This window comes from Coregonus lavaretus (assembly GCF_964263955.1).
Source record: "Coregonus lavaretus genome assembly, chromosome: 4".
NCBI lineage: Eukaryota > Metazoa > Chordata > Actinopteri > Salmoniformes > Salmonidae > Coregonus > Coregonus lavaretus.
In genome coordinates, this window is record NC_139991.1 from 41,790,272 (window position 1) to 41,801,067 (window position 10,796).

Below are 10,796 nucleotides of genomic sequence, written 5' to 3' on the forward strand. Positions count from 1 at the left end.
CCAACCCAGACCCAAGGCAACGATGAGACCCAGCAGCTGCAGAAAGCCCTGTTGGACTACATGGATGAGAACGCAGAGACGGATCCATCTCTAGTTGTGAGTGTGTTTAATGACATACTGTAGTAATAACTGCCAATTACTTACGGGTCAGATGAGAGGTGTAACTCTTGATTTCTGCTGCTACTCCTCAGTTTGCCAGGAAGTTCTACATAGCTCAGTGGTTCAGGGACACTTTGACAGAGACAGACAAGGCCATGAAGTCTCAGAACCAGCGAGGGGACGAGGACTCTTCTGAAGGCCAGCACCACGCCAAGGACATCGAGACCACCGGAGAGATCATGCAGAGAGCTGAGGCCCGCAAGAAGTATCTCCGCAACATCATCAAGACCGCGCCCTCGCAGTTCAGCACACTGAGGTAGGACTCAACCCACGCTGTCCCACTCAGTCAGTACACATCACAATGCTGTCATGGGGGCGGCAGGGTAGCCTAGCGGTTAAGAGTGTTGGGACAGTAACCGAAAGATTGCTGGTTCAAATCCCTGAGCCGACTAGGTGAGAAACCTGTCGATGTGCACTTGAGCAAGGCACTTAACCCTAATTGCTCCTATAAGTCGCTCTGGATAAGAGTTTCTGCTAAATGACTAAAATGTGAATGTGCCTCAACCTCAATGTTGGCCTGTGTCTCTTTTCTCAAATGTGTTCTTCTGTTCCTCTCTTCCCCCACAGGATGAACTCTGACACTGTGGACTATGACGACTCCTGCCTGATTGTCAGATATTTGGCCTCTATGAGGCCGTTCGCGCAGAGCTTCGATATTTATTTAACACAGGTAAGAGTGTGATTTGATTTAATTACTGCGTATGGTAAACTTGGTGCTCTGTGTATGGTTTGTAAAGAATGGATCCCTGTTCCCTCTTGCTCCTCTCAAACAGATCCTGAGAGTGCTGGGGGAGAGTGCCATAGCTGTCAGAACTAAAGCCATGAAGTGTTTGTCAGAGGTGGTGGCTGTAGACCCCAGTATTCTAGCCAGGGTGAGTCTGCTCTACCCAACACTAAAACTGATCCACCTATATATACTCCGAGCCTGTTTGTCTGTACATAAGTGTCTCCTCACTCTTCTCCTCTCATCAGTTGGACATGCAGCGCGGGGTCCATGGTCGTCTGATGGACAACTCTACCAGTGTACGCGAGGCTGCAGTGGAGCTGCTGGGGCGCTTTGTGCTGAGCAGACCCCAGCTCACAGAGCAGTACTACGACATGCTGATCGAGAGGATACTGGTAACTAACACACACACACTAATAATACACACCTGAGCAAGCAGGCTATCACACATCTTTATGCACAGATACGGAGTCACAGCGTGACACCCTAAACACTGCTGTGAGTTACTCAAACAAGCTGTTAGAGAGGATAACATGCCTCAGAGCCCTTTCTATGGGCTGTAGGAACATGAGAAGGTATCAGCTCACACACAGTACTGAGAAATGGAACTGGGCAGATGACACTTGCCACCTCTAGCTGAGAGTTCATTCCAAGTGTAAAAGTTCACCTAAGGTAATATTATTTTCTCCACACTGCCACCCAGGGCTCTGCTGGAGAACTGCAGGCTTCTCAAATGTAAACAAAATGCAGATGAACAGCTATCATTTCTCCTCTACTCAACAAAAGTAACTCAGATTGTCGTTTTGTTAATATGATATGATTTATTCAATGTTACATTTATTTTGGATAATATATATTATGATCGCTTGTAAAGTAATTTCAGAAAATGTCGAGGTAGCCCTGGAGTGAAAATGTGTAAATATGGTGGATGTTGCATTCCCATCCGTACTCATTTACACCCCTCTTGTTTCTAGGACACGGGTATCAGTGTGAGGAAGAGGGTGATCAAGATCCTGAGAGACATCTGTCTGGAGCAACCCACATTCAACAAGATCACTGAGATGTGTGTCAAGATGATTCGCAGGGTCAATGACGAGGAGGGCATCAAGGTTTGTCTGCATCTGTAATAAATGTCTGAGTTTCATTTGTGAATGGATACTTCACAGGGCTGCAGAACGTTACCTGTCGTTTCTGTGCACATTTCTAAGTTTGCTCCACTTTCTTCTTCAGAAACTTGTGAATGAGACCTTCCAGAAACTCTGGTTCACCCCTACACCCAATCACGATAAAGACGCCATGACCCGCAAGATCCTCAACATCACAGACGTGGTGAGTTCCAGGGCTCAAAGCTGAGCACTGAACTATCAAACTGACAAATAACTTTCCAATGTACATCTCAGTCGGCGTCACTGTATTTGAGGGTTGCCTGATGACATAATTTTTCCTAGGTGTCTGCATGCAAAGATACAGGTTATGACTGGTTTGAGCAGCTGCTTCAAAACGTGAGTATTTCCAGTTGTCTGAGTGTGTTACATGGTGGTAGTTGGCCTCGAGTCACATTCATAACTTTTTTTGCATTGGCTCAGGTTCATTGATGTCACATTTATTTGTAGTCGTGGAGAGTATTAAGCACAGCGGAAAGTTATGCTGTTTACTCCAGGTTGTCCTTGAAACGTCTACTGTGACTTGTTCATATCAGTTTTCTCTAATGAGAGCTGTTGCAAACGAGTTCCAGAAAGACTTATGTTGTGTGCCTCATCTCACAACCTCCCCCTTACTTACTGTGTTTAGCTGCTGAAGACGGAGGAAGATGCTTCCTATAAACCAGCCAGAAAGGCCTGCGTTCAGCTGGTGGACAATCTAGTGGAACACATCCTCAAATACGAAGAGTCTCTCGCTGGTATGGAGCTCCCTCACAGTTTAGATTTTGCAAGTCACCATTTAAACTGACACATCAATGTACTGTTGATTTTTAAGATATGATAAACTCTCATGGACTGTGAGAAAGAAAGTCCAGTTGAGACTGAAGGAAGGATCTGTGTTTCTGTTGGTGTTTCAGACATTGAGAACAAGGGGGTGAACTCTAATCGTCTGGTGTCCTGCATCACCACCTTATTCCTGTTCAGTAAGAATCGAGCCCAGCTGATGGTCAAACATGCCATGACCATGCAGCCTTACCTCACCACCAAGTGCAACGTAAGGACCCACGCAAACCTTCTCTCCTCAATTTGTTGAAACATTGAGACCGGTGTAAGAAAGTTCAAGCAAAAAAGTAGCCACTTGATTTTTACAAAGAGCTCTAGGGCCATCTAGTGGTTGGTCATTGTCAGTACAAGTTTTAAACAACAACATGACCAACAGGTCAAGTTTAGTCTCGCATTAGAATTCTCTCTGACTGTATCAATATGCATTTTATCTGGTTTCCAGACCCAGAGTGACTTCATGGTGATCTGTAACGTGGCCAAGATCCTGGAGCTGGTGATCCCTCTGATGGAGCACCCCTCTGAGACCTTCCTCACCACCATAGAGGAAGACCTGATGAAGCTCATCATCAAATACGGCATGACGGTACATCTCTAGTAAAGGCTACAGCTTGTAGCCAGGTTCAATACTAAAATAACCGTGAATGAACCAACCAAATGTGAAGGACCGGTTTTTTATCTGTACTCTTGTTTCTTAGGTTGTGCAACACTGTGTGAGCTGTCTTGGAGCTGTGGTGAACAGGGTCACTCACAACTACAAGTTTGTTTGGGCTTGTTTCAACCGTTACTATGGTGCCCTGACCAAGCTGAAGACCCAGCACTCAGAGGATTCCAACAACCCTGTTCTGGCTGCCAACAAACCAGCCTTGCTGCGCTCGCTGTTCACTGTGGGGGCGCTCTGTCGCCACTTTGACTTTGACCAGGAGGAGTTCAAGGGCCCCAGCAAGGTAGGGCCAGGAAATAGAAGGGAGATATATGTTTGTATTGTTGGGGATGTTTAAAGACCTGAATACTTGATGTATTGTCAATCGCTGTTGCTTTTTCCCTTCAGGTTGTGATAAAGGACAAAGTGATGGAACTTCTGCTGTACTTCACCAAGCATGAAGATGAGGAAGTTCAGACCAAGGCCATCATTGGTCTAGGTAAAGCTAACCTTACTTCACCCTAGCACAGACCACTAGTTGTTCTAACAATGACACTTTTCAAACTTCTGTCATCCACCACCAATGGCTTTTGTTCCCCTGGCTCCTCAGTGCTTGTGCTGATATTCCTCCACTCTTACACCCCATCCCCCTCTCTCCGTTCTCCAGGCTTCCAGTTCATCCAGTACCCAGGGCTGATGTTCATGCAGGATGTCAAGAGTCTGTATAACGGCATCCTGTCGGACAGGAAGAGCTCTGTCAACCTGAAGATCCAGGTGCTGAAGAACCTGCAGACATATCTGCAGGAGGAGGATTCTCGCATGCAGGAGGCCGACCAACAGTGTGAGTCTCACCTCTGCGTCCATTCAATCTAATATATGCAATTTCCTTATCCAAAGTGACTTTCAAAATAGAGTGCCCTAGCAAAAGTTCATTTATTCACATCAATACAGGTAGAAGAGAACTCCACACAAGCACAGCAATATATTCAAGTGTTAGAATGAGGCTAAGAATATTGGATGCGTTAGTTAGGGCATGCCTCCATGATGTCTAGTGGCTAGTTTCCATACGGCTGAACCAGGCTCAGGGTTCCTAATCGTTCTTGTCTTTGTGCGTCTGCAGGGAAGAAGCTGTCGAAGCAGGAGGACCTGAAGGAGATGGGGGACATCTCGTCAGGCATGAGCAGCTCCATCATGCAGCTATACCTGAAGCAGGTGCTGGAGGCCTTCTTCCACACACAGTCCAACGTACGACACTTTGCCCTCAACGTCATCGCCCTGACGCTCAACCAGGGCCTCATCCATCCTGTGCAGGTACATGACACCTCAGAAACCCATACAGTATACCATTGGGCTGGCTACTCTTCTCAGACAAATCATTCTTAAACTCTGGCCATGTAAAAAATAAATGTGTGATTTAAAATGGAGGAAAGTATCACTGTTGGCAACAGTTTTGTACTGCTGTTGACCCATCTTCTTTTTCAGTGTGTGCCCTACCTGATTGCCATGGGAACGGACCCAGAGCCCACCATGAGGAACAAGGCTGACCAGCAGCTGGTGGAGATTGATAAGAAGTACACCGGCTTCATCCATGTGAGTGTTTCTGTCTGTGGGCTGGTCTCAGGGTAGGAAGAGTGGCCTGGCCTCTCAACAGGCTGGTAGTGTAATCATCTACTGTATGTTATCAATGTATAATGTATTGTGTTTGGTTGTGTGTGTCCAGATGAAGGCCGTGGCGGGGATGAAAATGTCCTACCAGGTACAGCAGGCTATCTGGTCAGCTAAGGGTACGGTGATCCGTGGCTACCGGCAGGACGAGACCACCTCTGCCCTCTGCGCCCACCTCTTCTCTATGGTCCGATCCAACCGGCAGCACAGACGAGCCTTCCTGATCTCACTGCTCAACCTGTTTGATGACAGCTCGGTGAGTCCCTTCTTCCCCTAGATACACATTGAGAAGAATCAGTATTATAGCAGTATACATAGACAGAATGAACAGATAGACAAAATGATCCGTTTGGTGAAGGTAATGGTTGTTATTGTGACTTTTCCCCCTGCAGAAGATGGAGGTGAACATGCTCCTGTACATGGCAGACAACCTGGCCTGTTTCCCCTACCAGAGCCAGGAGGAGCCCCTGTTCATCATGCACCACATAGACATCACCCTGTCTGTGTCCGGCAGCAACCTGCTGCAGTCCTTTAAGGAGGTAGGTCATGCACACAAGATCACACGTAGCCACACGTGCACTGGTTTGTAAAAACACTACCTATAATGTGACTTTTAAAGACATACAAGCTATAGTGGGTTGTATATCTTATAATAATCCCCAACAATAGCTTTTGTTTGGTTGTGAATGACTGACTCACTCCTCTGTCCTCTCTGCAGTCCCTTCTCAAAGAGCCGAGGCGGCGGGAGAAGAAGCCGAAGGAGAGGAAGTACCACTCGGAGGAGGATAACTCTGAGGAGGAGCGTCACAGCAGCCGCTCCAACAGCAGTGACGAGGACGATGAGGTGGTCCACAGGCCCAAGAAGCCCAAACACCGGGCCCATGCCCCCGTGGAGTCAGACTCTGACTCTGACCTGGAGATGGAGGACTTGGACAAGGTGATGCAACGTCTGCCTGACAACCCTATCCCTCTGCTGGACTTTGCCAACGCCTCACAGGGTATCCTTCTGCTGTTGGTTCTCAAGCAGCACCTAAAGAACCTCTATGGCTTCTCAGACAGGTACGTCAATGCCAGGAGGAACACAACTACATAACATCTCACCTTACTGCCTCACTGGACGAGACCGAGCTTGGAAGATCACAATATGATACTGATATGTCTTCTGTCTTTTTATGTTGTCATGCCAATTTCTCAGTTAATGAAGAAATAACCTAAACTCAACCTCTTCATCCGCCCCCTGTAGTAAAATCCAGAAGTACTCTCCGACGGAATCGGCCAAGGTGTACGAGAAGGCTGTTAACAGGAAGAGTCACGTGCACTTCAGCCCACGCCAGACATTGGACTTCCTAACTTCTGACCTGGCCAACGTAGAACTGACCTACGACATCAAGAGGAGGATCGTCAAACAGTACCTAGATGTAAGAGATCACTCTCACTGACCACATTTCCTTTTTTCTGAAAGTCTCTTGAGTTGTTTTGTTTTGGTGCTATAAAGGAAGTAATGAAGTTTAGGAAAATTGGGATTGGAATTTCAGTTTACTTCCTGAATTTACTGAATTGAAATGGAATTGAGCCAGATGGTGTTCCTTTTGTAGTTTGTAAAAGGTGTATGCAGTAAGACAGGGTTCCCCAACTGGTGGCCCGTGAGTGGTTTTATTTGGCCCACAAAGTTTTCTGAGCCCCACATTTTTTTCCTATTTTTTATTATTATTGTTGGACATATTTGACTGTAAAAACGGCTTCCCGAGTGGCGCAGCGGTCTAAGGCACTGCATCGCAGTGTTGCGGCGTCACTAAAGCCTGGGGTTCGATCCTAGGCTGTGTCACAATCGGCCGTGACCGGGAGTCCCATAGGGCGGCGCACAATTGGCCCAGCATCGTCCGGGTTAGGGGAAGGTTTGGCCGGGGGGGCTTTACTTGGCTCATCGCGCTCTAGTGACTCCTTCTGGTGGGCAGGGCGCCTGCAGGCTGACTTCGGTGGTCAGTTTAACAGTGTTTCCTCCGACACATTGGTGCATCTGGATTCCGGGTTAAGTGAGCGGGTGTTAAGAAGCGCGGCTTGGGGGGTAATGTTTTGGAGGACGCAAGACTCGACCTTCAGATCTCCCGAGCCCGTTGGGAAGTTGCGACGATGAAACAAGATCGTAATCATGAAATTGGGGAGAAAAGGGGGTATAAATTACAACAACAGAAAAGGGACTGTAAAAACACCAGGAAATCAGCTCCAAGTAATTTAAGAAATCTGTTCCCAAGTATTCCCACGCATAATAGAGAGACACGTGATCATATACAAATGTAAGCAAGGTTTGAAATTATTATGTTTTTGTCAAACATTATCTGTTTTGGTCTTCTTGCAGTCAATTTGCAAACATTATATCTGTTTTTTTGGGCTTCTTGCGGTCAATTTGCAGTCTACAAATTATTTGTCATAATGTTCCGGCCCTCCGACAATCAGCTCAAGAAAAAAAACTGCCTGCGGCTGAATCTAGTTGATGATCGAAGTAAGGCGAAGTAGCATTGTCTCTGAGCGCAGTAGACTGGTTAACATTCTTGTCTCTCTCAGTTCAAGTTACTGATGGAGCACTTGGACCCTGATGAAGAGGATGAGGAAGGTGAGGCGTCGGCCAGCGCCAACGCCAGAAACAAAGCCATCACTTCACTGCTGGGAGGGCCCAGCCACCAGGACCACAAGAACCACCACCAGGACCACAAGAACCACCACCAGGCTCCTATAGAGACGGACGATGACGACGAGAGCGACGGAGAAGAGCGAACCCCAGGGGTGAGCCCCAAGCAGCCTATTGCAGCTGTTATTGTCCCTGTTCAATTACTTTTTAGAAGACTGATGACTGCCATGTTGGCTACTGAAACCTACAGTGCCTTCAGAAAGTATTCATACTCCTTGACTTATTCCACATTTTGTTGTTACAGCCTGAATTCAAAATGGATTACATCCATTTCTTTCTCACCTATCTACACACAATTCCCCATAATGACGAAGTGAAAACATGTTTTTAGACATTTTTGCACATTTCTTGAAAATTAAATACAGATATCTAATTTACATAAAATGCAATACTTTGTAAAAGCACCTTTGGCAGTGATTACAGCTGTGAGTCTTTCTGGGTAAGTCTCTTAAGAGCTTTCCACACCTGGATTGTGCAACATTTTCCCATTATTCTTTTCAAAATTCTTCATATTCTCAAATTGGTTGTTGATCATTGCTAGACAACCATTTTCAGGTCTTGCCATAGATTTTCAAGTAGATTTAAGTCAAAACTGTAACTCGGCCACTCAGAAATATAGACTATCTTCTTGGTAAGCAACTCCAGTGTAGATTTGACCTTGTGTTTTAGGTTATTGTCCTGCTGAAAGGTGAATTAATCTCCCAGTGTCTGGTGGAAAGCAGACTGAACCAGGTTTTCCTATAGGATTTTGCCTTTGCTTAGCTCCATTCCTTTTCTTTAGTATCCTGAAAAACTCCCCAGTCCTTAACGATTACAAGCATACCCATAACATGATGCCACCACTATGCTTCAAAATATGGAGAGTGGTACTCACTCAGTAATGTGTTGTATTGATTTGCCCCAAACATAATACTTTGTGTTCAGGACAAAAAGTGAATTGCTTTGCCACATTTTTTGCAGTGTTACTTTAGTGCCTTGTTGCGAACAGGATGCATCTTTTGGAATATTTTTATTCTGTTCCTTCTTTTTACTCTGTCATTTAGGTTAGTATTGTGGAGGAACTACAATGTTGATCCATCCTCAGTTTTCTTCTATCACAGCATTAAACTGTAACACCATTGGCCTCATGGTGAGCGGTTTCCTTCCTGACTGGGTGTATTGATACACCACCAAAGTGTAATTAATAACTTCACCATGGTCAAAGGGGTATTCAATGTGCATTTTATTTTATTTTTTACCCATCTACCAATAGGTGGTCTTCTTTGCAAGGCATTGGGAAAAAAACTCCCTGGTCTTTGTGGTTGAATCTGTGTTTGAAATTCACTGCTCGACTGAGGGACCTTACAGATAATTGTATGTGTGGGCTACAGAGATGAGGTAGTCATTCAAAAATGATGTTAAACACTACATGCAACTTATGTGATTTGTTAAGCTAATTTTTACTCCTGACCTTATGTAGGCTATCCATAACAAAGGGGTTGAATGACTCAAGACATTAAAGCTTTACATTTTTCATGAATTTGTAAACATTTCACTTTGACATTATGGGGTATTGTGTGTGTGTGTGTAGGCCAGTGACAACACATCTCAATTTAATCAATTTTAAATTCAGGCTGTAACACAACAAAATGTGGAAATCGTCATGGGGTGAGAATACTTTCTGAAGGCACTGCACTCTCACTGCCCTCGTGTGCAGTAGTTAGCTGGGTGTTGTAGTAAAGGGATGCTGTGTCTGTTGTAACACTGCTGTTTCTTTCCCCAGTCATCACGAAGATCCAGGAAGCACGGCGACTCTGCGGAGGCATCAGGTCACATGAACGAGACGTTAGGTTCCATGGACGTCATCGCCCTCTGCTGCCCCAAGTACAAGGACCGGCCACAGATCGCCCGCGTCATCCAGAAGACCAATACGGGCTACAGGGTGCACTGGATGGCTGGCTCCTACTCTGGAGTGTGGGCTGAGGCTAAGAAACGGGACGGACGCAAAACTGTGCCTTGGGTGGACACTATCAAGGAATCTGACATTATTTACAAGAAAATCGCCTTGACTAGTGCACACAAGCTGACGAACAGAGTGGTGCATACTTTACGGTCACTGTACTCAGCCAAGGACGGAACTTCCTAATCGACTATATGGTTACTCTCACAGACAAACTATTTGCAGCCAAACTCTTATTATGAGGAACCAACGTTTTTCAAATACAGAAAATACAAACATACTACAGACACGCAAAACATGAAACGTAAGCACGAGATAGAGAGCAAGTATTGTGAACTTTTGGTCTGTGATGAACATTTAATCTGGATCCAGGATATGTTTAAGTTAAACAGAAAAAACACAAGAAGGAAATGTTTGGAAAACATTGTGTGGGAGCTCCTTCGCTGTTGTGCAGCAACTCGGTTGTTTGATTTTCCCACTGTATCATAGTTTAACAACAAAAAAATGTTTATATCGCTGACAAATTCTGTTAAAAAAAATAAACAAAGTGAATGTTGAAAATTAGTCTGTTAATGTTCTTAATAAAGTGTTCTTGGAGTTTAACCTAGCACCGGATGGATTTCTTTAGTTTAGCTTAGTTTCCAGGGAAGCTATTTTTAAAACTTTTACATTTTACTTTGTTTTATTCCCTTTATTTGTTTACCCATGCTGTACAATGGAGTCTCTTGGATATAATTTATTCGGTTGAAAGCGAAGCATGCAGTATATGTGGCCTACATGCAGGGGAGTTTTTTGTAAATTTAGATTTTGATGTATTAGGTCACCCAAGAGAGCGAAAAGGAATCGCCAGCACTTCTGGCGGAGCAAATACTGCAATAAATTTTGTACTTCTCTTTGTTACTTGTCTCGTTTGCGTTTGAATTTATTTTATTTTTTTCATGGGGATGTTGCGCCACCATGCAGTATCTGTTGTCAACTTGTCATTTGTTTGTCATTTT

The 10,796-nt window shown here is 45.0% G+C and overlaps 1 protein-coding gene across 1 annotated transcript in view; it reads left to right on the plus strand.

Annotated features, from left to right (window-relative positions):
- The window catches only part of LOC311128501 (nipped-B-like protein B), a 45,173-nt gene extending 34,476 nt beyond the window's left edge, over positions 1-10,697 (plus strand). Inside the window, exons 26-47 of the mRNA XM_084160686.1 lie at positions 10-96; positions 192-415; positions 727-829; positions 933-1,031; positions 1,132-1,278; positions 1,858-1,992; positions 2,114-2,212; positions 2,332-2,385; positions 2,675-2,783; positions 2,943-3,079; positions 3,311-3,451; positions 3,564-3,812; positions 3,917-4,007; positions 4,176-4,349; positions 4,629-4,819; positions 4,991-5,098; positions 5,229-5,429; positions 5,566-5,712; positions 5,892-6,232; positions 6,417-6,591; positions 7,736-7,954; positions 9,622-10,697. Coding sequence (XP_084016812.1) covers positions 10-96; positions 192-415; positions 727-829; positions 933-1,031; positions 1,132-1,278; positions 1,858-1,992; positions 2,114-2,212; positions 2,332-2,385; positions 2,675-2,783; positions 2,943-3,079; positions 3,311-3,451; positions 3,564-3,812; positions 3,917-4,007; positions 4,176-4,349; positions 4,629-4,819; positions 4,991-5,098; positions 5,229-5,429; positions 5,566-5,712; positions 5,892-6,232; positions 6,417-6,591; positions 7,736-7,954; positions 9,622-9,984 — 3,594 coding nt within the window. The 3' untranslated portion in view covers positions 9,985-10,697. The remainder of the gene's footprint in view (positions 1-9; positions 97-191; positions 416-726; positions 830-932; positions 1,032-1,131; positions 1,279-1,857; positions 1,993-2,113; positions 2,213-2,331; positions 2,386-2,674; positions 2,784-2,942; positions 3,080-3,310; positions 3,452-3,563; positions 3,813-3,916; positions 4,008-4,175; positions 4,350-4,628; positions 4,820-4,990; positions 5,099-5,228; positions 5,430-5,565; positions 5,713-5,891; positions 6,233-6,416; positions 6,592-7,735; positions 7,955-9,621) is intronic.
- Positions 10,698-10,796: the final 99 nt, after the last annotated feature.